The following is a 26,567-nucleotide window of genomic DNA, read 5'->3' as shown; positions in this document are numbered from 1 at the left end:
AGCTAGTATTATACATATATTCCATAGATAAACAAATCTAGGAGTAAAAGAATGAAGATAAAGATTAAGGGATAAAAATTTATTATAATACACGAATGTATTTTTCAGACACAATCTCTCTCATTTCCCCCCTTTAAATAACTTTAATTACGATACAACAATATCTTACGTGTGCGTGCTTTAGTCAGAACAAGTGGTACACAAATATCAACTATTTAAAACTACGAAAAAACACATACGCGTGGATTTGTCATAAGTACCCGTGAGAAATACAAATATACGTGAAAACTCTCAATAAAATCACAGTTAACGATTGGTCCATCTACATTTGGACCATAGTCAAAATGCTTTCAAGATGAATCTAATAAAATGATGCTGCGAACAACTAACAAGAAACGACTCGAAGACAATACATATCCTTACTCTCGTACCTGTACGTACTTTTACGAAAAAATTGTTTGATTAATTCGTTAAAAGTAATTATCGTCCAGATATGATTATATATGCTAATAGCACAATAAGAATACATAAAATCCAAGAATTCTTCCTCATTTGTCGTTGGAAACACCATTTCCGGGGGTAATCGTAAATATATAATATAACATAATATATAATTCTTCTAATATTAACTAATATAAGTTAAACCCCATAACAGAATAGGAATATCGTTTGCTTTTCACGAATTCGTCGTTTTAGGTCTTCAAGGTAGATGATACGATCGTTTGCTTAAAACGAGCCCGCTGTCCGTAGATCTCGCTCTACGTTAGTCATTACCTGTTTTTTCATACAGTTCTTACTTGTACACGTTTATACAGAAGAGTTTTTTGGAATTTTGAGTAAAAAGTTTCAATCTGTCTACTTGCTTAGCCGAATGCGAATGAGTAGTTATTGAGCAAAATAAGATCTGACGGATACACAGGACGCGCTGTTTTACAAAATATCTAATTTCTAAAAACCATAAGCGAAAACGGCTCGTACACTTAACCTACGCGATTCGTGTATTTTACGGGCTATTTACAATTGTAGAAACGATATATTAAAACGATATATGGTAACGCTCGAGAGTCAAGAACGAGTAGTGGGGCGTAAAGCGTGGACGGACCAAGCCATTTCCATCGACGTAGGTAAGTCGGTGCCTGTTCGAAATCAAAGGAGTAGAACAATAGATCGTAAGGCCTAGAGCTCGGAGAAAGGTGGTACGCCAGAAGTGATTTCAAGAGCGCCGCGCCGCGGGTGTTCGAAAGCATTTTCTCGATATCATTCACGCAGGTCAAGATCTCTTTTGGTAATGATGACCGTAAAAGGCATATCTGCAATTAAAAAACATTATTTAAAAACAATACAGTTCATCTTACGAGAGGACACCGCCTATTCATGTAAAATTTGAGTATACAATGAAGCACATTCAATAAAGTAAAACGAATCCCGAGCCTAAACGGCTCTTTTGTTCCATCGCATTAATATGCTAATTCAATTATCCGCGTGGTTGCCAACAAGCCTTTCCCGACCCCCGAATCGATCGACCTTGAAAATCACGCCTCCGTTCCCCCTTCCACCTACGATCAGTAAACTAATTCGTAATCGGTAAAAAGATTCCCACGGTTGTGTCCCCTTGTGTGTGTTCAGTTCAGCGATGTTTCTCGTATGTATCTCGTGTTTCAGCTCTCGAGCGTTGCCGATATAAGTATATTACGCCGTGTTTCCGCGCGGGAGATCAGAAATATGATATGAACTGAATGTGATCACGATATACGATTTTGAAAAACTAAATTTGCACGATCCTACCTATTCTGCTAGAGTTACATCATAATTGATCGCGAACGAATCTCAAATTTTGTGTTTCATCTGTTTTTCTGCTTTTTTTTTGTCTTTCCAATTTTTATTCATTTTCATTCGTTAATATCTTCTTGTTCCTGGAATGTATGCAAGTTTTCCGTCCCTTCTAATCTTCCTTTTTGTTTAAATCGATGGGTTTAATATATCACGGGCACTGGTCGACGTAGTTGTTCCATATCCAACGTGGTAGGTGTAACCGATGTAGGGGCATGCTGATGGGACGATGGTATAGGAGTAGATCCCGGACTACTTCCAGGACTGCTGGTTGTTGTTGCAATGCTTCCGGGATCAGTTGCCGCCGAAGATTGGAACATTAAAGGTGGGTGAGGCGTAGTCGCAGATACGCTGTGGTGCCCAGTTGGAAATAGTGGTCCCAGATGAGACGTCGTCGTCGGATACGGCTTAGCTCCTGACGTAGGTGTGGAATAGAATCCCGTGTAGAAGCTACTGACTACTGCTGCCGCAGAAGCTGCGTTATTGTTGGCCGCATCTGCTGCCGCGTTCGTCGATGGTGATCCTGTCCCACTACCAGCTACCAGCTTGCTCAAGTGGACGGGGTCGAAGGCCGACCCAAAGTAGGGCGGCAAGGGCGGATAATCGAGAGGATGTGGATGGTGATGAGAGACTGATGTGGCAGGTGCAGCAAAGTATGGAGGTAGCGGAAAATTGGCGAAAGCACCTGAATTTATTGACACTGTTTTACCATTACCGATGGCTACTGGAATCTTTGGTTTTCTTCGTGGACGGTATTTGTAGTCCGGATGTTGCTTCATATGCACGGCACGCAGGCGTTTTGCCTCGTCGATGAAGGGTCGTTTTTCCGTATCAGAGAGAAGCTTCCATTCCGCACCAAGTCGTTTAGATATTTCTGAATTATGCATCTTAGGGTTATCTAATGCGATCTTTTTTCTTTGAATCCGAGACCATACCATAAACGCGTTCATAGGCCTCTTGATATGTTGCTCCTGCAGGGTTGGTGTCTGCTGGTTCATATCCTGGCTCACACGATGGATGGAATGGAGGTCCATGCCGGGGAGGAACCCATAGCTGGGATGCTGTTGGTGAGAGCTTATCATAGTCAACCGCCGTTATTATAAATGTAATAGATGGATGTGTTGTCAACTCGAATCGAACCTTTCGAATGTCTCTTTAACTTCACACAGTTGCGATATTCATCAAACTCAATGACGGTCTTTGTTTACACACCAAACCACTAACGGAATTTTCTGTTGTTTCTCGTAAGTTTGAAGACACTGTATACAACTGGCAAGAAGAAAAGAAATACACGAAGAACGGAAAGGACAAATCTCCTAGGCGTAGGTAAACGAACTAAACAGTTGAACGTGCGCGTCTCGACTGCCAATGTCGACTGAACGTCGACTGACGAGCGACCGGTTTGTGACCTGCTGGGGGAATCCATTCTTCCTCTCTGTTTCTCTCTCTTTTCTCTGATAGATGTTTCTCTGTCCACCTGGATTTCGAGGGCGGAACCGACGCAGAGCGTCGTACGCCGCGCCCACGAACCGACCCTCTTCACGCTATTCGTCGAAGTTGCTTCGGTGCACACGTACGTGTTCTACCCTTTCTCCCTAGTAAACGACACCGACACACCAAACGAGGAACAGCAGCAACCCCTCTGAGCCGTAGCTGAACCGAGGAGGGCTGCTGCTGCCTCGGAGACCGCGAGCTGCAATTATTATTATCGATTACCTCGATACGATGAAGTACAAATAGCGTATAGGCTGCCCGTTATTGACTACCTCTGTTCGTGTACTGCTTTGCACGCCAACGGCGACGCGATATCGCGCGATAATTGGTTATGCTTATTCCCACCCCCGTTCATCCCTGCCGGCCCACCACGACGACGACATGGAGTATTCTTGGTCAACGAGCTCGAGCACTTTCGAGTGGATTAGGTCTTTCGCTTCGATCATCGTGCATTCTCCTCCGTCTGACCTCGAAAGAAGCGAGTCTCGACCGGCATTTATATGATTCTCGTGATTAGAGTCTGGAATCTTGTTACGTTGGCATTTTCTTTTCATTTGTTTCATTATTTGAGATTTTAATTTTTGTGCTTTACTTATGGCTGGTTCGCAGGTAATGTCTAGCGGAGTAACAAGGAGGTACCGACCTTTTTATTTTTTGAGCGAGGATTTTTAGCAGAATTATTTTTACTTTTCTGGAGATACATACACAAACTATTTTTTAAATTTTCATTTTGCGCAGCGGGTATTAAAAATCCTTCCTGTTCTATATTTTTCAATGACGAAATATCCATGATGCTAATTATTTTCCTCAGTCAACAGTCATAAACGTTATTACTTCTCTTTCATCCTATCTAATGAAATTAATCGCGTTACGAGGCCAATAGTCTAACACAATTGCGAAGACGAATGATCAGCGTCGTTTCTTTGCCAGGCGACTAATTCAGGGTCGTCGTTTTGTCGAGTAATTAATCAGAATTCGTATGTTGGTGTCCTTCTTTCGCCCCGCAGAAACAATGAAAGGCAGAAATCTGCCGGTTCCTTTCCTGTGGGAAATCTGAGGAACAATGAAAAAAATCTCTCGACGACAGGCACTTGGATTAGAATGGAAAGCAACAGCGGCGAAAGGAGCGAGCGGTGCCCCTTTCCCAATCTCGACTCACCGCGCCCTCCGCTCCCAAAGGACATTCAGCAATGCGAACGAATAAAAGCTCCTGTGCTCTCTCCCCCTCTCTCCTTTCCACCCTTTCCGTCTCTCTCTATCGGTGAACTGCATTAGTCGTTTGTGCTTTTGTGTCGCGGAGGCGCGTACGCCTCGCTGCGGTGTCTCCTTACTTCGATTTTCAAATAATCGATTAAGCTTCCTCCGGCATTTTGGAACGAAGTGGCGGTCGACCGAGCAGTATCGTATCGACTTAACGATTATTACTTCAAGAGTTATTCCAGTTATAACAATGAGATCGAACAGGACAATTTTTCTCGGTATATAATTTCGTATCTGCGGAGAAGTTTCTAGGAATGTTTTCCAGGGAATATTATTTTAAAGAGTTTTCGGAATTTATTCGTACGACCGTAGAGAATATTGCTGCGTATCTATTGTCTGGTCGTATAATAGCGAGAATCTGCCGAATAAAACTGCTATCAAAATCTGCTGCTATTTAAAAAAATCGTCGATGGCGCTCGCCGAAGCGACGTGGAACGGGAGGATGACGTAGCGCCAATAAGAGAACGGTAAACAGAGGGAGGAAGCGATTATAGCGCAAAAAAAAGAGGAAGGAGAGCGAGGAAAAGAGAGGAGCCGGACTCTTCCGGGGGAGGAAAAAAATCCGTCGGCGGATGGTCGCCATTCCGTCGGTCCGGATTCTGGGAAATACGTGCACGGTCCCCCGTGGACTCACACAAGTCGGCCAGGCTACCAATACACGTCCTATCTTTCTCTATGCAGTTAGGTGCAAATTGGTATTGAAAAATCTCGAAGTCAATTAAAACTCGAGATACAAAGGATTTGGCGAGACAAAATACCAATTATCTCATGTCCTCCGCCTCTGCCTGTCCCTTCGATTCCCTCCACCGCCGCCCCCGAGGGGTGCAACGGGTTGGGCGGTGGGCGAACGAGGTGACTAGCGGAGGGGCTGAGAGCGCTTACAAGAATTCAATTCCATTAAGCATTGAAGTGAATAAAACGAGGCAGCTCAGCGTGGATGGGCATCTATATAACGCAGCTCGCATCTCGGTTATCTACCTAATAAAGGTTCGACTGCCACCCCCCGCTTATCCTCCTCTTTCTCCACCTCGTGGCCCCTGTCTCACCGAACCACCACCACCCTCTGCACCGGTTCTCCGCTACCCTCTACGACATAAAGCATGTGCCAGTGAGGTGTCTATGAGACAATCCCCCGGGATGACAATGCTTATCCCACGTATGAATGCCAGCGATGCTTCCTAGGTAATTTAAGTATAGCCTCCTCCCTCTTCTTCATCCACCCAATACACCCCAACCGCGTCACCCACTCTTTTCATCGCTTTACGTCATCCACCTTCAACCATTCGAGGAAGCTGCATATCTTTAGGCGTGCACGTATGAAAACCCGTTGTCCTCGTTTAATGATTGCCATTAGGAACAAAATCTTTTCGCAGCCCACACCACTTTCCTCTCTCTCGTCTTCCTTCTTCTCTGTCTCTTTTTCATTATTTTTCAGTTAGATAAGCAGAGGCTCTTCGTTTCTTCGGGTGCTGTGAATTTCGAATGAGTCTAAGATCCGTCTGGGGACTGCGCGTTAATGTTTTTGTACCCTATTGCCAAGGTCGATCTGAATGGTAGCGCCGCGAGAATCGCAGGACCCGAACAATCCCTGGCTTTTGTCTCACCAGAGATTACGATTTCGAGAGTGCAAGCTCGCGAATGAATTTCGCCTCGCGACTGATATATTTCTCTTTCCTACTCTTTCTTCCATCTATTCATCTATTCTTCTCTTTTACCCCGTTTGGTCTACCTATAACCGCGATTTGATTGTGTTACTGGAGCACCCACTGTGAGGAAACCAAAACAATTATATTGATTCCATCTTTGATTAAGTTATTCGCTTAAGTTATTCGCTATATGTAGCATAAGTTCGAAGTCGAATGATCGATTAATTATGGTTAGAATAATTGGTCGGATGTGTGAAATCAATGTGAATATGATGGGAAGTAATGAAATTAGCTTACTACGAAACGATCGAGCAACCCTGACTCAACTTTGACAAACTTCCTCCTTCCATACTCAGAACCATAAAGTAGGACTTTGCAAGTTCTACGTATTAGTTTGATACGTATCAATTGAGACTTATTTTTCAACTTGTAAGCAATTAAATCTTACATTAAAAACGGCTGAACAAGCAATTGACTCCACTATCTGTAGTACACATTTACTACAATCCGCTAACGTATTAAGCATCACTATTCCCATTCAAAGAATGCTCTTCTAGTCGCAAATCGAATAGAAACGTCTACAAACCTCCATCCTTCCGGAGATCACGTGCATTGAGCGGGGGTAGTTCTCACTGAGGTAGCGAAATCCCGGCTAATTAGTAATCGTTCTCCGCCTCCGTTAAATCCGCAGGTGCTCATCCTATCTAGACAGGACGCCGAGCATGTAATTCGGATGCGCTGAATTATCCGCGCGACGTTTCAACGTTGATCCTGCAAATTAAGTCGACTGCTCGACTCGGCCAAGCTGTTAGAAGCAACCTCGTCACCGTGAAGGGGGATCCGAAGGGTGGCGGAGGATGGCTAAGGGATGGTAAAGAGGGGTTGGTCCTGGAAACAGGTGGGGCAGAACGGGAACGTAATCGCAGCGTACTTTGGGTGATTATAGGCAATCGTAAAAGTACCAGAAAGCGGCTTGTAAGAGGGAACAAGACAGAGGAAGAGGGGTTGGCATACGGAGAGAGGGGTAGGACGGAAGAAAGGAAGGTGGAGACGGGGCGAGGACGAGGGATACACGGGCCCATGACGGTGCTACGTCGCCACCCCGACGTACACGCTCGAACGCGTTGCGTAATTAGCGACTGCCTCTCCGGTTTTGTGGGTGGGTGAGGGGGTTGTTGGACGGCTTGGATGGCGAGGGTGAAGTGGGCGCACCGTTACCGTGCATCGGGATTGGGGCACTCCCCGAGAACGCGTTCGAGTAACTGGCGATCGGCTGAAGCCCACCGCGTGCATGAGCAGTAGCGAACACACGTGCGATCTACAGGGTGGTTCTTCGTATAAGATGTGAAGCTTTTCGAGAATCGTTTTTATTAGTGTATGATTTGTCGTTGATTCACTCTGATAGTTGTTTGTAACATCGTAACGTTTTAACGTTGGGTATGTTATTGCGTATACCGGGTTATAGTTAGATATTTTTGAAGAGGTGATAATGATTCTATCGAAGTCTGAGTCAATTTAACCTCTTACTTTATAACATCGAGTACCACTAACGGTACAATCTGATTTTCATTTGATAAAAGCAACTTTTATTCGTAATAAGTTTTAGCGTCGGTTGTTCAGATCGAAGATTAGTAAATACATATCGTATCCAGTCGACGCCGTATGATTGTACCTTTCGCTCACAAATATGAGATTCGATCGCGTCCAACCTGTATGGAAATTAACGGTGACGCCTCGTAGCTGCTCCGAGGAAGCCTCACGCACAAACGGCTCGTAACGATCAATTATCGGGCATAACGCTAGACTGGGAATCATTATATATCGCCAAAGCGACAGCGGATTTTACTACGTAAATAACGTCTTGGAGGGAGCGATTCTCGTGTTAGTCGGCCGCAGATCTGATTTTCCTCGTGGAGAGGGGCGAATTATGCGGTTCGTGGCGTCGACACTAATCCTTGTCGAAACAGCCCCTGGCACCAGCCAAGAAAATAGGAGTGAGGGGGCAACGAATGGAGAACCAAGGGGGTGGCGTAGACCGACGTAGACGCAATTAATGCAGAGAAACCAGCCGCGGACGTTGGGGGAGATTCGAGGAGGGCATCGAAGCTATGCCACGCCGTGAGACGTAATGACTAATTGAGATTGGAAGAGAGAAGGGAATAATACGATCCGGCTGGTCACGGTAAAACGCACTTTTTTTTCTTCTTTCTTTCTCTTTCCTCCTTTATCCTTTCGTTCCCTTCTCCCTTTTCTCTGGCCCTCACTCCTCTCCCTCGTGTCGATTACAAAGGATCTCTCGCCTGCAGGCACACCAATGGAATTACGAACTACGCTGTCGCGTACCTCGCAGAGCCCCGATCTCCGTCACGATTTTAATACGATCGATTTATCGGCCCGCTCTTAAGTGTCTCGAGTATACCGATTTATAAATTTCATCCGCTCGTTTTTCGGTTACTGAATATTCATCTCGATATATAACGTTTACTCTGTATAGCTCGTATTGTTCGTACGATTAGGTATACGATAAGGTAAAATGGGATTATTTGAATCAGAAGGAGATATTTGCGACGAACTAAGTAATTTGCGTGGTACGATACTGCTACGATAAATAGGCAAGTATATCGTGTACTTGACAACTCGATGGCAATAGTTACCTATTTGGATGTAACTTCTATTTATCAAAAGGGAAATTTGTTCGAGTATTAACTAATATTAATGTCGTTTATTTTATTATTTACTCGAATCGTTTCCTTGTTTTTCATATTTTTTCTTACCGAATCTAAAAGTACTTTTCTCATTCTTATTCGTTATTTTTGAACCAAAGTTCAAGATTGAATTGTAAAGTGTCGAAGCTTAGGTGACTTAAATAACTCTACCTCACCATAGTAAACTTTCCCTATTAAATTGCTGCCTATTGTCAAAGAGGAGAAGGAATAAAATAAGCAGGAAAATCGCGAAAGAAATCCCGTATATATACACGTAGGAGATGCATGAAACGAAGTAAATGATCCAACATCTTACCCCGCGGTTCAAAGGGGTTGAACGACGTCGAAGTCCATCTTACCGGAACCAACGAACCCGGTAATGCGTCCCGGTTGCTTCCAAAGCGTATTCATCAAGCGGCGAGACAATTCCGGCGCGTGTTGCGATGCGATTTGTCACGATATCGCGGGAACGGTTCACGGCATCGATATTGTGCCGCGCACAATCCGCATCCAAGAGTGAAACAACGAGACAAGGCGGGCGAATGGGTAAGGTAGGAAGAGGAAGGTGAAAAGGAAGGAAGGAAGGAAGGAAGGAAGGAAGGAAGTATGGAAGGCAAAAGGAAAGGGAGTGACACGGTGGGAGGGCAAAAGCAAGCGGAGTAACCAAGCCAAGAGATTCCTCACACAAGGCAAGCGTTCGCTTGCGAGTGTACTCCATTCGTTGGCGCTGGGCTCGTCGACATTAAGATAATTACTTTCCAGCAGGACGTGCGCGTTCATTGTTGCCGTTACCGCGGCAGAATGGCATTATGCATTGTCAAGAAGAAAGTGAGGGAGTGCGTGGCTAGAAGGAGGGTGAACGGGGGCGCGAGGTAGTGCAAGAGGAGAGCAGAAGGGTAGAAGGTACACTCCTATACCTTATATATCTTTATATACCGTTGGTATACCTTAGCCCGTGGGTGGAGCATTATTCCGTCAGTTCCATGTTTCGCCATTGAAACTAGCACGAGAGGGGAGGGGGCTTGGAGAAGGAGGCGAGTTTCTGCTTTCTGTTTCTCGAGGAAGAGCCAAACGCCAAGAGGGGTGGGCATCTGCCGATGTATCCAACAGCTTTCTCCAGGCCCGACGCCATTAATGTAATTATTTCCACCGAGTGTTCCCGCAGCCTCGAAACGCTTCGCGGGAATTGAGACTGATCAGTCGGCTGCTGCACCGAGAAAGAATCCGCGCTTTCCTCGGGGATGCGAATGCCTTCGCGGCTCTCCATTTTCCTTCTTCCATTTTTCACGTCCCTGCGCCCTGTTTCTCTGCGACACCTCGGGGCCTTTCCGCTCTCGACACTCTGTGTCTCCCTCCCATCCCCGTAACGCTTACGCGTTCGGTCCTTCGTGACAACCGGAGGGATGGATGACTCGTCAGAGCGGTGACGAAGCGTTAAAACGAGACGCGCTTGTCGGATTTGTGTCGCTCGCTTGCAACCACGATAATACCCTGATTTCGCGTAATGGGTTTTGCTCGTAGTTTGTCGCTTTCTGATTCTCTCTCTCTCCCTTTTTCCCTCTCTCTTCCTCTCTCCGCCTTCTATCTGTCTGTCTCTTCTTCGTATTCCACCTGAAAATCGCGAATTCTTTTGTGGAACTGATGACACTTTGTGCGGTGTTCGCGTATACTCACGCCTCGTTTCTTCTCGGAGCGCTTTCGAGAAAACACTTCCCTTTGAGGAGTTCCGGCGAGGAGCTATAAGAATCGCGGAAAGAGGGTGTCGACGCTGATGAATTCACGAACTCTTCGTTTCTGACACGCCGTCTAAATGTTTGAAAATGCATTTCTCGGAGCAAGGAATTTCCTTTCGGAAAATATCTTCGTGTAAGAATAAATCGTGGATTCTTTTCTTTGATGCATCATTGTGTACGACTGACACTCGCTTTCTTCTTCCTCTTTCTCGACGCGAAGTTGCTGCTCTTTCGAACAGGTATTTCGGTTTCGTAACCTCGTTGAATGATCGACGGTCAAAATTGTCCGTGAAAACAGGTCGGCTGAATGGCTTTTTAACCGGGAAATTGAAAAAGTGGAGATGCAAGCGGGCTAAATTGTCCGTTGAGGATTAAATCGTTCGGAAAAGAGAGTAAATTCGTGTTCACGTTGCATCATGTCCGTAGCGGAAACATTTATCGAGGAAGATGGTTTTGGGCTCGTTCCCAGGCCAGATCGTAATAAATATAATAAACCATTCGAAATTGTTAGAAGGTAAATCACACATATGCTGCCGGCCATGAGGACTTTTATGCTCGTTGTACTATGGTTCACGAAAGTATAAGATAATTAAAAAATGAAAATTTCTACTGAATATTTCTTTCTAGACAGCAAACGTTCTAATATGAAACCTTATTTCCGGCAGTGCATTCGATATTTCCTGTTTCCCTACTTTATTCTTCCATTATTTGCTCCGTCAGATACACAATGACGAACAAACACAAAGCATCGGTGCAGTTGATATCTTGGGGCGCTGGTATTCAAGCTATTAAAGTTCCAAATCAATCAGGAATTTTAGGTGATGTTGTTTTAGGATTCGACGATATGGAGGGTAAAAGAAAAATTCGTCAAAAATTCTTTAAGTGTCAAAAATGAACAAACAATTTGATTATCGTTTTCGAGAATTCATTCGTGAAAAATATAATCAGGTTATTTGAAGAACAGGTACATAGGAAGTATAATCGGACGAGTGGTGAATCGCATTTCTTGTGCCAAAATGAGGATTGAAAACAAGATTTACTGTTTATCTGCGAATGATGAAAATGGCGTTGACCATTTTAACGGTGGCTTCGTTGGATTTGATAATGTTAATTGGAATTCTTGCATAATGAAGAAGCATGTGGTGAATATTTTCATAATTATCCTTTCAGTTATCAGTTTTTATTCCTATCTATTTAATGCAACAGGTTATGTCTCACGTAAGTCCAGCAAAATACGAAGGATACCCAGGAGATATGTTAACGCAGATTAAATATTCTTGGACCGACGATAATCAACTTCTTATGAATATTCGTGCTACTGCTACGCAACCAACTCCTGTTAACATTGCTTCTAATTGTTTGATGAATCTCGCTGGTCATGTAAAGTTGATATTAACATTACCTACTATGCTCTTCAACTCGTTCAATTCTATTTATACAACATTATCCTATTTTCTGCTTATGCAGCATGGTTTTAATTTCATGCTTTATTATAATTAAAGAATTTTTTTGCAAAATGGATCTATAGGTGTATATGGTAAATATGTAAGAGCTGAATGTATGTTCAGCATGTTTAAATCACTATTTTATTTATTGAATTCCTTTTTCCAGAAAGCTTCTCTGAATTTGGTTTGAAAGTAAAAATGATTCGTTCATTTGAAAGTTCGTTCCGATTTACATTTCGATTCGATAATTTATCGAATTATATAGGTGGCATTTTGTTCCACACCTTTTCTCCACCTTTCACGCAACTTGAATATTCCATCCTTCCAGAAGCTGTCACGTTTTACGACGGAAAACATTTCAGTATGATCTTTCATGTCAATCAAGTTTCTTAAAAATTGGAACGAACTTTCTGTAGCGACCCGATGTATGTATTAGAAAATAAAATCACAGTTATCAAAGGACAATTGTTAATCAAATTATTTCTTTCTGTTTTTGCTACAGGCTGCTGGTTCACGCGAATTGAAGAAACATCTAATTTCGTTGAACGCAGATAGCTGGACACCTGCGGATATTAGGAACAATTTGCCGACAGATGCTATATATCCAGTTGATCGTACAGTGTTCGACCTACGTTTACCGACTCAGTTAACCAAGAGGCGGCTTTACATCGTACCAGGGGGTGGTTACAATCAAAATCTCTGCATAAATAGTCCCAGCAGTTGGTCTTACCGATTTCACGCTAGGTAAGTGTAGAAACAGTCAACTTACATACACAATGGCAGAGTAAACTTTACCCTTAGTTTTACGATCAATTTCTTTTTATAGCGATTTACCTGTTTTTTTTTTTAATTTTATTATACTATGTAGCTACTTCATAGTTTAATACTATTACCATTGTTCTATAATATTATTTCAGGTATAATTATAAATCTATAATTATAAATCAATAGAATAATTTATTCACGATATACGAATTTATAGTTTTTTCACGTGTCAACGTTATTACACAGCCGTAATATAAAACTACCCCAAAGTGTACTAAAGTCACATACCCGTATGATAGAAATATAGACATTTGAAATTTGCAGACGTTTGATAATACAGATGCTTTATATTAACTCTCGGTTACTTTCCATTAATGTAACCCCCTTTTCCCTCTTTTTTCTCAAAGAATAATTCATCCTGGTTCAGGAAGAACTTTAGAAGTATATTCGAATCATCCAGGACTGCAATTTTCCACCGGAAACGATTTGCCAGATCCTGATTGTAATTATCCACCTGATTTTGAGGATTACTGCGATTGCACGGATAATGTTAGATAATTTACTTTTGAATGTTCATGATCAAAATCATCATAAATCTATGGAATATTGAACATCGTCATTACAGGAGCCGAAAATAAAAGAGCAACAAAAAGAAATTTGGGGGAAGGATGGTGTACGATATCAGAGGCACGGTGGGTTCATTTTGTCACCACAAAACTACCCCGATGCGGTCAATATAAGCAATTTTCCTCCTTGCATACTTTATCCTGGCCAGGTTTACGCACACGATGTAACATATAAGTTTGGTTTACTGTCAGAAAATTTAGATATGCCCACTTGAATATTTACTAATGAACTATGAACCAACTCATGACAACATCGTCTTTACGCAACATCTCATTTGCAACTTTCTTTCGGTTTATATATATTGTCAAAATTTTGTTTTAACATTATGCTTGTGAAACAATGTTTTGCTTAATATTTTTCTGAATCACTATTTCTTGCTCCGCCTATCTCCTACAATTTAATAATTCTAATTTGTAGAAATTGAAATATTTATACCACAATGGTGGTATTTTTATCCGAATTATAGGAGTTTTTCTTTAAATCCAAATACATACAGTGAGTTAATTTATCCTACATGTACCGATAATGTTGCGTTTGCTCAACTTTGATCAATTATTTCACTATTTGGTCTTGAATAAATTAAAGGGTAGATCAATGAATATTAGTAAAAAGAACGTAGATTTATAATACATATATTTGTGAACCATCTCGGCTGGAATAATCTTCTTGTCCGCGCCGATTGTACAAAATTATCCGTCATAGTCTCAGAAAATTATTCACATATTTATCGTAAGAACGATCGAGTGTGTTCGCCTTAATGACACAATTAAGGTTACACAGTGATCGCTATTAATTAAATTGTACATATTATCGGGTCGATTAACATTACCTTCCTTATATAATTCTCTTTTAATTGTCCTGAAGGCACTTTGTGCAACTGTATGAGAGAAATATAGACATTTATCGAGAACCATCTACAATTTTGGTATAAAATTACCGATCTCGTTATTTGTGTGTTGATAATCTCGATTAACCCTATATGTAGACAATCAAAATGCTGTGAATTTTTGCTATTTAAAATTTTTGCATAAGTTTTGACGTAAAAATATCGAATGATCGAATGAATTCAGAGCGATTTTCGGGTATTTTCGCTAGAAAATAAAAAGTTTATCAAAAGAGTTGCCGATGCTAGGGTTAATTTAATCTACGATCTCTACATCAGTTCGCGCTAATTCGTTTTGTTACCTGCTAGTAGACTATAAACGTTTATAAATATATAAAGCTATGTCTGTATATGTATACATCTTTTTCATTTACTTAGGTTTAATAGAAAAATTCATTTCCGTTTTGTACATCCCTAGAGTGTTATTTCTACGTGTAACATGTTACTGCGGGCAGTTAAAACATACGGCAGAGATTCTGAGGGCAGTTTCGTGTTTCCATGTGTATTTTTAACATTAACCTATTCCTTTTAATATTTTTCTACAAAACATTTGCATTCTCGATTATTTACTCGATTATTTCAATCGTTAAATATCAAATGTTTAAAAAAAGACAACATATCTATCGTAAAAAATAAAAATGAACGAAAATACGTAAAAGCAGAGGCAGTGTTAAAGAATCATTTTACATAGCAACGTAAAAAGAAAGAATAAGAATAATTATTTGGCAGTGAGACGACGCGAGTCAGGCTGCAAATGAACACAAATTTCAAAGCGTCTAATTCGAGAATGGAATCGTGCCTGTATAATACTCAGCCCGGCAATCTCTCGTTCCCGCTCGGATTAGCTTCCGTTTCGGTATTCTGAGTGGCAACGTAAAAATTGACTAAAAGAACCGAAACATCGAGCAACGTTTCCCTAAGAATTACTCGGTTACTATTAAGTGTACTCTAAAGGTCAGAGGCCTTTCCCAGACCTCGTTCTCCTCGCTGATGCCGTTTCGTGGACGTCCATGGATTACCAATCGGAATTGACCAGGTTCCTTTAATCGATTGCGGAAGTGAAGAGCCGATATCCCGTGCTCGTTCACTATCTCAAAGTGGTTGTCGTTGTTTCCTTTAACTATCGTGTATTCCATGTCTTCGTCCTGCAAATAGATACAGAAAATTATAAATTGCAAGAGGAATAATTTTAGAAATAATTGCTTTTGAAGTTAACGTTGATAGAAATTAGAATTCTTAAAAGTATTTCTGTTGAAAATACATTTTCGCGAAATGAAAGATCATGAAGTTTCTTGTTTGAAATCGGTTTCTCGAAAAATACGCTTTTCCCAATTTTGTCACTCTTCTAACAAATCGACGATACAAAAATTTTGAACGAACCTTGACAGCCGGCTGCAATTTAATGATTCTCATTCGGTGCCGGGTCTGTCTCAGACTGATTCTAAGAACATGTTCCTCGCCATGATGGTGCCTTTTCGCTGATCTGGCGAACCGCCTCTTTATAATTTCGTTTCTTCGTGAACTCAATTCTTGGTCCATCGATTTCGATCGTGAGTCTCTTCTGTGTCTTCCTTTGCCATTTACCTGTTTGAAAAACAGCGATCGACTCTTTTCACCTGTTCGTTTGATCGAAGTAAAATGATTCAGTTTTAAGATCGAGCTTTGAGATACCTTGCAAGAGAAGCAACCTTCTGTCGATATAGTTTTATCATCCGCAGGTGGTATGTGATAAGGATCTGGATTTATCACGAAGGTGGGCGCGTTGCTAATATCCTCGCCGTAATGTCCTTGCGATAGTGGGTTTATCGTCGACAGACAATGACCCTGGTCGTCGAAATGAAAGATACCAAATTCAAATAAAATTGAAGTTTCAATTAAAAAATGCAAAATCCGTGTATTAAAATTAGATTACGAGGTTAAAGATGCAAAATTCAAATATTGAAATTTAAAATACGTAGTTTAAATATTACAACTACATTATTTTACAAATGCGAAATTCTTCTTTTGTATAATCTATTTTTGTTTAAATAAAACGAACCTGTCCAATTCGTTGATATCCAGTGGGACATCCACATATGAAACCGTTAGCTCCATTGGGAGTGCATCCAAAGGCGCAAGGACTTCCGATGCACCCGGCGCTAACCTAAACCCACCAGCATCTCTTCTTTAACATCCATAGTACTTCAAATTGTGATTGTTCCTGAACACAGACACTTACCTGAACACATATTTGCAAATTACTATCGAACTGGTAACCATCCGGGCAGCCACATTTATAGCTACCAATCGTGTTGATGCAAGTGTTGTCCCCACATGGAGATGTGTTGCATTCGTTTTCGTCAATGCACTGATTATAGTAAAGATGTTGAACGAATCCTTCGGGACATCCGCAACGGTAGCTTCCCATAAAGTTCTACGAGTGTAATCAAGTAATTAAAAATTTGCTAATCCCAGTAAACATATAGTATATAATACTCCATAAAATTCCAACAGAGTTGTGTAATCTTACTATGATCTTGGAATTTTTACATTTCAATCTTGCTTTCATTTTAACAAATAAAAAGGTTCTTAATATTCTAAGAAATATCTTTCGAGTAGTCATATGTATCAATAAAAATTCCATCGTATTTTTCTCAAATTTCAGATATTTTTCGATACCAGAAAAATACAAAAGTGCAGCGGTGTTAAATTTAAATGATGCAGTCTCGTTACTTAGAATTAGAATTTAAGCGAAGACTATCGTAGGTATTTAGATATTCAAACGACGAGTAAGAATCATTTTTCTATTTCGTTTACCTGGCAACCGTGTTCGCACGTGGTATCGTCAGCGCACTCGTTCTGATCCACGCAGATTCGTCCAGATTGATCGAGCTTGAATCCTCTCGGACAAATACAACGGAAACTGCCAAGAGTATTGACACAAGTACCCGGTTTCGGACAAGTTCCAGCCTGGTCGCACTCGTTTATATCTAAAAGATATCGAATTACGTAATTTCCGATAAAGCTGGATTAAAAGTTGTTTAACTTTCTACGAACCATGACAAGCATCTCCATCTTGCGTATAACCTTCCTGGCAGCCACAAGTGTAACTGCCTTGAGTATTGATACAATTCTGTTGGCACAGATGATTTCCAGTCGCACATTCGTCCAGATCTCTACAACTGACGCCATCAGGATTTAAGATGAAACCGGCAGGACAGGAACAGATGAAACTTCCTTCCGTGTTCTGGCAATTATATTTGCATGGCCTTGGCGTTAGCTCGCACTCGTTTATATCTGGAATTGGACATATTTCGTGAAGTCAATTTTATTGATAGATAATTGTTGATGATAATATGAGTATATCGTAATGTCATTGGATGTATTTGAAGGAATCTTATATCTTTGTATATTCTATTGAACGCTATGTGCAATCTGTGAATTTTTGTATTTTCAAATTTCTAATTACCATTAATCTAACGAATACCTACCAACGCATTGGGTTCCAGATTTATCAGCCTTGTAACCCTTATTACATACACATCTATAAGAACCAAGCGTATTGATACACAACCCGTTTCTGCACAAGTCAGGAATCGTTTTACATTCATCGATATCTGAAAGAAATTTTCGTTTTCGGATTATATATAAGTTGAGTTATAATTGAAAATTGTTCCACTTGAAGGAAAATTCAAGTACCTTGACCGTCTATTGAAAAACCTTTGTCCAAACAGAGTTCGTTATAATTGTCAGAATCTTTGGATGGACAAATCTCACAATACGGGCCCCAAGCTGCGCCCATTGTGCAACAACAGTCTGCTTTTGTCACTGTCTTTACGTCGGAAGCTCTTGTGGTGCATCTGCCAGCGATCGTTTGCAAGAAACAATAACCTATTCTGCGATCTGAAAACAATGTTGGAACTTAATATCGAGTAGTTTGATACTTGTTTTTAATTTTTAATACCTATGCAAGATTTTCCATCGGGACTCTGTTCGAAGCCATCATAGCAGAGACATTGATAACTAGCCTCTAGATTGACGCATCGACCATTTCGACATAGGCCTGAATTAATCGCACATTCGTCGATATCCTTACACTCGTCAGCCATACCGATTTGTTGATATCCAGGTGGACAGATGCACATAAAGGAACCAATAAGATTCTTGCATTGATATTTGCAACTGTTCGCTGGTGTTGCGCACTCGTCCACGTCTGAAAAGATAATTGTACAGCGTTTAATCCGGTGATTTAATTGTCAGAAATCTCAGAAAACCCGTGACAATGTTTCTCGCATTATTTTTTAACACTATAACTACATACTTAGGCGCGAGTAAAGTATAAGTATCAATGAAATGAAAATAAGATGCGTGCGAAAAAATGTATAATGCAAAGAGAAAAACAAGCTTTATATTCCACAAAATGTTTTAAATGATACGTTGTACGTATATAATATTCATACCTATACAATGTCGTCCATCGGGAGCCAAAGTGTAACCATAAGGACAAATGCATCTGAAAGAACCAGGCGCATTGTGACACCGGAACGCGCACTGGTTGCCGATTTCCAGACACTCGTTCACATCTTCGCAAACTTGATTTACTCCAGGAGTGAATCCTTCGTTACAGGAACACTCGAAACCACCGTCAATATTCGTGCACGTTCCATTGCCACAGATATTTTGTTGGGACAAGCATTCGTTATTATCAATGCAACGCCTGCCACTTGCATCTAATACGTATCCAGAGGGACACTCACACCGGAAGGAACCATCAGTGTTGATACACTCGCCACCGACACAGGCGTCTGGCATGAACAGACACTCGTTCAAGTCGATCCCTGTGTCATCTCTGCCTGGTCCCTCCGGACATAGCCTTTTGAATTCCTCTGTATAAAAAAATGCACACAAAAATTTAATTAGACTAAATTATCTATCGTAGATATAGTATCGTCCTATGTATTTAGTTCTATTGTTTAATCAATGATTTTTATCACCGTTTATTAAGATTTTGAGGTATTTTCTACTTATTGTTATTCTTAAAAATTATTTATAATAGAAGAAGTACTTACCGCTGTCTTCTGGAGGACACTCTTCGCAGTATTTCCCCCACGCTTTTCCCATAGTGCAACAACAATGTTTTTTCGTCATGGCGCCTGTTCGAGGAGAAGAACATCGTGCACCGTGTCTTATATACCGATCGTAACAGAGTTCTTCTCTGACATCGATGCACCGCATCGAATTTGGTTTGTCGCTTAGTTTGTATCCAACAGGACATTCACAGATCACTCCTCCTTCTGTATTAATGCAGCGACCGTTTTCACAAATTCCTTGCGTCTCCTCGCATTCGTCCACATCTGATATATAAATTTCAATTATAATTGAAATATTCGAATCACGTTACGTAGTCTGTTGAATATTTTACTCACCGACGCACTTCTTTCTCGTGTGATCCAACTCGTAACCCGGAGGGCAGTTGCATATGTACGATCCCATCAAGTTCTGACATTTTCCTGGTGACGGACAGAGTCCAGGAATCTGATGCAATTATTCGTTTTGTGATATTTTCAACAAGATTTCAGTCAGTTACGGTATTGGATTAGTTAGAATCGTGAAAAGTTTTGTTCCTACGAACAACTTACTTCGTGACACTCGTCGATGTCTCTACAGTGCTGACCATCTTGAGCCAACACATAGCCATCAGCACATTCACAGTTGAAAGCGCCAATTGTATTTCGACATCTTCCATTGCGACATAGGAATGGCATTATTCGACACTCGTCGATGTCTGTTCAAAAAGTTTAGACATTTTATTCGTGAAATAAGAGCAGAAGAATTTTGTGGATAAAATAGAATTTACCAGCGCAATCATTATTAGGGCTTAGCTTGAATCCTTGATAGCAGATGCATTTGTACGATCCAAGTGTATTTACGCAAGTTCCATTGTTGCAAATATTCGGATTGCGTTGACACTCGTCGATGTCCACGCAGTTATCTCTATCTCTCGTTAATGCGAAACCAAGACGGCAGACGCACTGGAAGCTACCTTGCAAGTTGTTACATGCACCATTGTTGCAAATTCCGGGTCGTTCGTAGCACTCGTCGATGTCCACACAGTCTCGTTGGCTGAGGCCTAGTTTGTATCCTGCTGGGCAAACGCATTCGAAGTAACCTTGCTTGTTTATACATTGCGCGTTGCCACTGCAAGGATTTGGAATCTTGAATGAAAAAATAAAATAGTTGAATAAAAATATTTTGAGAAATATACCTAAATAAAAATAGCCATCCAACGAAAGAAATCAACACTGAAAAATATACGTATAACTAAATTGTGATATATATTATATAATATAATAATAAAGATATAATTGAATTTTTGTTATCACTTGATTGCTAACCTTTTACATTTAAGGCAATAGTACTTATAGGTCGAAAATTATTTGAAAGATTATGTTACGTTGTTTTACCTGCAAACATTCGTTTTCATCGATGCACTGATGCGAATCCTGATCATACACGTATCCTCGATCACACTGGCACTCAAAACTGCCAGGAGTATTCATGCAACGACCGTGAGTGCACATTGTTGGCATAAGGGCGCACTCGTCGATTTCTTCCGTATGATTCGTTATGGGATTCATTATTTGACCTGGTACCATGCCACATAGAATGTCGTGCTCTCCTAAACGATACATTTAATCTTAATAATTAGAGGTTAATTCGTATTAATATGACAATTATTATTAAGCAAGAAGTGACAGAGATTAAAAAAGCAGAACATCGGTATTTTATTAATCTCTATAATGGGTATCTTATTAAAAAGTTTCTCGGATCTTACGAGTTCTATCAGCTGGACATTTCTCACAAGGACTTCCCCAAGCAGCTCCCATGGAACAACAGCACAACATTTTCGTTTGTGGTTGCATCATGGAATTGAAACATTGACCATCCTCGTAATTTAGGTAACACGATTCCTTTCGCATATCGACACATTCCTCTGGGAAAATATTCAAGTTTATTAAATGTCGGAAATTTTGTTACGCATATAATAACACGAATGATATTTGCTTACTTCCTCCTGGCATTGCCATATATCCTTCTGGACATTCGCAATGATATTTTCCTTGATCGTTGATGCAGCGACCTACTCCGCATATTTGTGGATGCAAAGCACATTCATCTATGTCTATACAGATGCGAATAATTAAACCATGAGTTTCTTCAGATCCAAAGTACTTAATAATTAAAATAATTAAATTCAATAATACCTATACAGCTGGTTTTAGTGTCATCCAAAATAAAGCCCTCGTTGCAGGAGCACATAAAGCTACCAAAGGTATTAGTACAATGACCATTCTGACAAATATTCTCGTGTTCCTCGCATTCGTTGATGTCCTCTAAAATGACAGTCTCCTGATTGGGTCTGTACCCGGAACCACCGGGACATAATTCCTCGAATTCTTTGGTTCCAGCGCGAGGACATTCCTCGCAGCGATTTCCCCAAGCGTTGCCAATACTGCAGCAACAGGTCGCTTTGGTAACTGAAGAAGCTACGTCGAAGATGCACTGCGGTTTTCCGGTACCGTGTTCGAAGCCGGTGAAACACATCGATTTTCGTCTATCTGTAATATTAAATTCACTTTAAAAATTTGTAAACGTTAAAAGAATTTTGGACATTCGATGCAGGCGACGAAAATGTTTATGTCATGCATCTTTTTAAATGAAAAATGATTCTTTCTTTAAATATTGTAAAATATTACAATTAGTACAAATGGATAAATTTTATACGAATATCAGTTTCCATCACCAGAATTTCCATTTATTTCCATTTCTTTTGCTGCACTGAATGCACTGATTTAAGAAGTTAATTCTTAGAAAAATCAATGTAAAAAGAGTCACTTACCTACACAGGCGTTTCCAGCTTCGACTAACTCGTAATAAGGCGGACACTTGCAAATATATTTCCCCTGAGTATTTATGCACGTGCCATACTGACATGACTGTGGATTCTCACATTCATCGATATCTGTACAATTTCCACCTGAACCATCCAATTTGTAGCCTTCGTTGCACTCGCAGCGGAACATACCGAATATATTCTCACACCGCCCAAATACACAGAGATTACTGAACATCTCGCACTCGTTTATATCCACACAAGTTTGCTCGTTATTTTCGTCAGGATGCATGAAGCCCATTTCACATTCACATCGAAATGACCCAGGGTAATTGAGACAGTGTCCATTTTCACAGAGAGTATTGTCATTGGCGCATTCGTCGATGTCCTTGCAGGCATAGCCATCGCCTCTAAAGCCAGCGTCACAGACGCACTAAAACAATTAGGAATCATTTTCTAATTTCTTTTATTTGCTTATGCAATAAAATTGATTATAATAGCGATCCTCTAATTGTTTCGAACATGTACGTATAATATTGAATACGAGAATTCTATTTGCTTGAAATGTATTTATTCAAAATGTTACGTATTGCTTGATTAAATGAATTTCTACTGACTGATCCAATTCTTGAACTTATATTATTTAAATAAAAAATCATATATGTGTGAAGAATTGATAAAATTCTATATCATTATTATTAGTTAATATCATTAGTTAATATTATTAGTTAATATAATATTATTATTAGTTATAATAATAATATTAATAGATAAATATTATTTCACTGTATTTTATTTGATTTATATAATGCGTACCTTAAAGGATCCCTCGGTATTTATACACTGCGCATTAGAATCGCATCCCCCGTTATTCGTTAGACACTCATTGATATCTCTGCACTCAACTCCATTCCCTACAAAACCTTCATGACACGTGCACTCATATGAACCTTGTGTGTTCTGACATTCCGCGAATTCGCTACAGGAATACGCGTTTAAGAGACATTCGTCATCGTCGGTGCATCCTGGACCTTGGTCTGGCTTCACCGAATATCCTTCTTCGCATCGACAATTGTAAGAACCAATGGTATTGTAACATTCACCATAGCCACAAATGTTTGGCCGCGTGGTACACTCGTCGACATCTGAACAGTTATAACATCTGGGTAATTAAATGTTGGAGATTTTGAAAGTTGACTAATCTCAAGACTACACTTACCAATGCAAGAGGCACTATCCTTGCCAGGAATTAATCCATCGGTGCAAGTACATATGTAGCCGCCAGCTATATTAGTGCATTTTCCTCCGTTACAGATTCGCGGGTTTTCTTTACATTCGTCGATGTCCACGCACGATCGACCATCGAGATTCAACGCGAATCCAGTGCTGTTTAAATGAAAGATGATTTACTATGTGTTAGAATATGCTTATATTCGTTTAGATGTCTAAATTAATTTTTAGAATTTTAACTTCATTCCTAATTTCACCCATTTTTTAATCCGCCATATTATTTCTATTATAAGAGAATTATATTTACAATCGCAAGAATTAAAATCTTATCTTAACCAATTCTCATTTCCATAACGATAGAAATTTCTGATTAAAGAAAATTCACCTGCAAGAACAAGAAAAGCTTCCAGGCATGTTCAGGCAGATGTCCTCGCAGCCACCGTTGTTGGTAGCGCATTCGTTTATGTCTTCGCAGTGAGACTTCAATCCAGTTTGCTGATAACCATCGTCGCATATGCACTGATAAGTGCCCATCATGTTCTCGCAAACGCCGTTCGAACAGATCCCACTGGTTCTCGAGCACTCGTCGATATCCTTGCAGGACTGCTTGTCAGGACTCAACTCGTGACCAGGCGGGCATTGACATTTGAAGCTGCCCTCGGTGTTGATGCAGGTTCCTCCTCGACACAGTCCTGGTATCTCCTCGCATTCGTTTATATCTGAAATTCGTCATGTTTGTGGATCAATACGATGAGTCGTATTTTGAACACTTGGTTTGAGAAATTAAATCTTCTTAGTACGAGAGTGTTAAGAGATTAATTTCACGTTACATACCCATGCAAATTTTCATTATATCGCTGCTGCGATATCCAGGATTGCAATCACATTGAAAATTGCCAGGCGTATTTCTGCAGGTCCCGTTTCCGCACACTCCATGCATGATCTCGCATTCATCGATGTCTGTACAAGTAACGAGATTCAAACATTATACAAAACATTTTTATACAATTTTATTTAACGTTAATATAAGAAGTCAAACAATAATTAAATTTAGATAAATGCTTTAAACACTCGGTAATCTAAATTTTCAACGAAGATAATATACATTATAACTCTGTAACACGATTGAAAGTTAGTAAACTCCAAACACACGAATGAACAAATATAATATCATTTTCAGCAGTGTAATATCTTCAGCAGTGTATAAATATCTAACTCACCGTTACATTTAATTCCATGTTCGTCCAATGCAAAACCCTGGTTACACTTGCAACTGAAACTGCCAACCGTGTTCTTGCATCTTCCGTTTAGACACATTCCAGGAAACTCGATACATTCGTTGATGTCCTGTTTGTCTGTAAAACCGTCTCCTCTTGGGCATAGTTCTTGATGCGCGTGGGTGCCTGGTTTTGGACAGGATTCGCATCTTTCGCTACCCCATGCACGACCCACAGAACAGCAACACAGACTCTTAGAAAATTGTCCTTCTATCGCATTTGTGCACTGTCCATGACGATAGTCCAAATAACAAGTCTCTTGCCTCGTGTCTATGCAAGTGATATCTATACGAAAAATAGATCAACGGTTACTCGTAGAAAAATATATTAAAAAAAATAAATATATCAATAAAAAATAAATATTATGTTAGAAAACGTACATTTTTTCATATCTAAGTAAGAAGACAAGAATATTTCTTTCAATTTTATTTTTTAGAACTCACGCGTTGCATCTAAAGTTAAACCAGGAGGGCATTCGCAACGATAAGATCCATCGGTGTTCACGCACGTGCCTCCACCTTTGCAGATACCACTGTTTAATTCGCATTCGTTTACGTCCACGCAGTCTTTCCCGCCGAATTTCGCGTAACCCTTAGAACATTCGCAGATTGAACGGTCGCAGAGTTCGCACGGGCTTCCCCAGGCTACACCCACCGAGCAGCAGCACTCAGATTTCAGTGCTAGTCTGGGCAAATTGTACTCGCATCGACCATCTATCATCTTGGTCCAGCAGGAACCTCTCCTATTGTCTGAGAGGAATTTTAATTGTATTTTCGTTCTTTTATTTTCTCAAAAATTCAATTGAAATGTATTAAAAGGAAATAATAATAAAGATATCTAATAAGATATCTAATCTGATTTACAAAGAGGCTGCAAAGTATTTTCTAAAGTTCAATCAGTCTCTTAGTTTCGATATATTGTATCACTTTTGCATAATACCATTTCACTCCTTTCAGTACTAAATGTAAATAAAAAATCTCTACTTAGAGTTTACTTCTTCAATTATCCTTATGAAAACATAAAATCTCATAGACATATCAATCTACTCATAAGTTTCCATACTTTCAATTTTTTGCTAATTATTTAATATATATGTTAAATATTATACCCATGCAAATGTGGCCAGTGTGATCCAGAATGTATCCAGGAGAACACTCGCACTCGTAGGAACCCGGAACATTTACACAGATTCCGTTCAAACAAACATCTGGTCCAAGTTCCTCGCACTCGTCGATGTCCTCGCACATATGGTTGCCCGTGTTGAATCTCGTGCCAGTCGGGCAAACACACTGTTCGAATATCATGCTTAAATGTTTCAATTGGTCAGAGCGTATCTTCCGACGAATCGTTACACCTAATCAAAGATTGGTTTAACACGCGAGTATTTACTTGCCTGGAAGCTCCCAGGGATGTTTCGACATTGACCACCACTGCACAATGACTCCTCCAATTCACATTCGTTTATATCGCTGCAAACTTTTCCTGTAGCATCTACCTCGTAGCCACTGTCGCAGATGCAACGATAGGTTCCCATAAGATTCTCGCAGCCACCGTTCACACAGATATTCGGATTCTGTGCGCACTCGTTGATATCTATTTTAAGGGACAAGAGAGTAGGTTGACTAATCATAATTTATTAAATTATTGCTATTAATTTAGAAGATATATCTCAATGCTGTCTACGTTCTATCTATAATTAGTATTTATGTAATTTGATATTTTTATAAATATGAAGAATTGAATCTAAATAGGAATTTATCTCTTCTGCCAAATATTGTAACTAGTAATTTACTTTTGTC

General features: G+C 40.2%; 3 protein-coding genes across 4 annotated transcripts in view; 1 reads left to right on the top strand and 2 right to left on the bottom strand.

Annotated features, from left to right (window-relative positions):
* Positions 1–267: 267 nt before the first annotated feature.
* On the bottom strand, positions 268–3,250 carry LOC126864353 (SOX domain-containing protein dichaete-like). Of its 2 annotated transcripts, XM_050615623.1 has the most exons (2): positions 2,971–3,250; positions 268–2,891 (listed from the first exon to the last, which is right to left on the bottom strand). In XM_050615623.1, the coding sequence occupies exon 2, from the start codon at positions 2,862–2,864 to the stop codon at positions 1,974–1,976; it is 891 nt and encodes a 296-aa protein (XP_050471580.1). In that variant the 5' UTR covers positions 2,865–2,891; positions 2,971–3,250; the 3' UTR covers positions 268–1,973. The 2 variants fall into 2 exon arrangements, with proteins under 2 accessions (XP_050471580.1, XP_050471579.1); XM_050615622.1 differs by having other exon boundaries at positions 268–3,245.
* A 6,908-nt stretch (positions 3,251–10,158) lies between these two features.
* LOC126863580 (galactose mutarotase-like) lies at positions 10,159–14,022 on the top strand. The gene is made up of 7 exons (XM_050613846.1): positions 10,159–11,182; positions 11,389–11,519; positions 11,611–11,810; positions 11,875–12,048; positions 12,616–12,857; positions 13,256–13,427; positions 13,504–14,022. The coding sequence occupies exons 1-7, from the start codon at positions 11,085–11,087 to the stop codon at positions 13,717–13,719; spliced, it is 1,233 nt and encodes a 410-aa protein (XP_050469803.1). The 5' UTR covers positions 10,159–11,084; the 3' UTR covers positions 13,720–14,022.
* A 99-nt stretch (positions 14,023–14,121) lies between these two features.
* Positions 14,122–26,567, bottom strand: part of LOC126864350 (fibrillin-2-like) — a 31,536-nt gene continuing 19,090 nt past the window's right edge. The window contains exons 15-42 of the mRNA XM_050615620.1: positions 26,162–26,361; positions 25,877–26,057; positions 25,212–25,517; positions 24,712–25,053; positions 24,326–24,451; positions 23,877–24,210; positions 23,481–23,647; positions 23,078–23,406; positions 22,268–22,694; positions 21,633–21,986; positions 21,437–21,550; positions 21,203–21,361; positions 20,832–21,046; positions 20,225–20,582; positions 20,007–20,152; positions 19,794–19,902; positions 19,437–19,721; positions 18,828–19,253; positions 18,332–18,580; positions 18,067–18,270; positions 17,859–17,984; positions 17,425–17,664; positions 17,185–17,357; positions 16,607–16,801; positions 16,427–16,531; positions 16,060–16,212; positions 15,769–15,972; positions 14,122–15,533 (exon numbers count right to left, since the gene is read on the bottom strand). Coding sequence (XP_050471577.1) covers positions 15,312–15,533; positions 15,769–15,972; positions 16,060–16,212; positions 16,427–16,531; positions 16,607–16,801; positions 17,185–17,357; positions 17,425–17,664; positions 17,859–17,984; positions 18,067–18,270; positions 18,332–18,580; positions 18,828–19,253; positions 19,437–19,721; positions 19,794–19,902; positions 20,007–20,152; positions 20,225–20,582; positions 20,832–21,046; positions 21,203–21,361; positions 21,437–21,550; positions 21,633–21,986; positions 22,268–22,694; positions 23,078–23,406; positions 23,481–23,647; positions 23,877–24,210; positions 24,326–24,451; positions 24,712–25,053; positions 25,212–25,517; positions 25,877–26,057; positions 26,162–26,361 — 6,449 coding nt within the window. The 3' untranslated portion in view covers positions 14,122–15,311. The remainder of the gene's footprint in view (positions 15,534–15,768; positions 15,973–16,059; positions 16,213–16,426; positions 16,532–16,606; positions 16,802–17,184; positions 17,358–17,424; positions 17,665–17,858; positions 17,985–18,066; positions 18,271–18,331; positions 18,581–18,827; positions 19,254–19,436; positions 19,722–19,793; positions 19,903–20,006; positions 20,153–20,224; positions 20,583–20,831; positions 21,047–21,202; positions 21,362–21,436; positions 21,551–21,632; positions 21,987–22,267; positions 22,695–23,077; positions 23,407–23,480; positions 23,648–23,876; positions 24,211–24,325; positions 24,452–24,711; positions 25,054–25,211; positions 25,518–25,876; positions 26,058–26,161; positions 26,362–26,567) is intronic.

Source organism: Bombus huntii, chromosome 3, assembly GCF_024542735.1.
Source record: "Bombus huntii isolate Logan2020A chromosome 3, iyBomHunt1.1, whole genome shotgun sequence".
NCBI lineage: Eukaryota > Metazoa > Arthropoda > Insecta > Hymenoptera > Apidae > Bombus > Bombus huntii.
Note: the sequence above shows the minus strand (reverse complement) of the source record. Positions and strands in the feature narration are given on the sequence as shown.

Bases quoted from the DNA above. Each gene is read 5' to 3' on its own strand.
- LOC126864353 (XM_050615622.1), bottom strand. From the start codon at position 2,912: ATGATAAGCTCTCACCAACAGCATCCCAGCTATGGGTTCCTCCCCGGC.
- LOC126863580 (XM_050613846.1), top strand. From the start codon at position 11,085: ATGTCCGTAGCGGAAACATTTATCGAGGAAGATGGTTTTGGGCTCGTT. The intron at 11,183-11,388 runs GTAAATCACACA...TTGCTCCGTCAG, and splicing joins CCATTCGAAATTGTTAGAAG to ATACACAATGACGAACAAAC. The intron at 11,520-11,610 runs GTAAAAGAAAAA...CGTGAAAAATAT, and splicing joins AGGATTCGACGATATGGAGG to AATCAGGTTATTTGAAGAAC.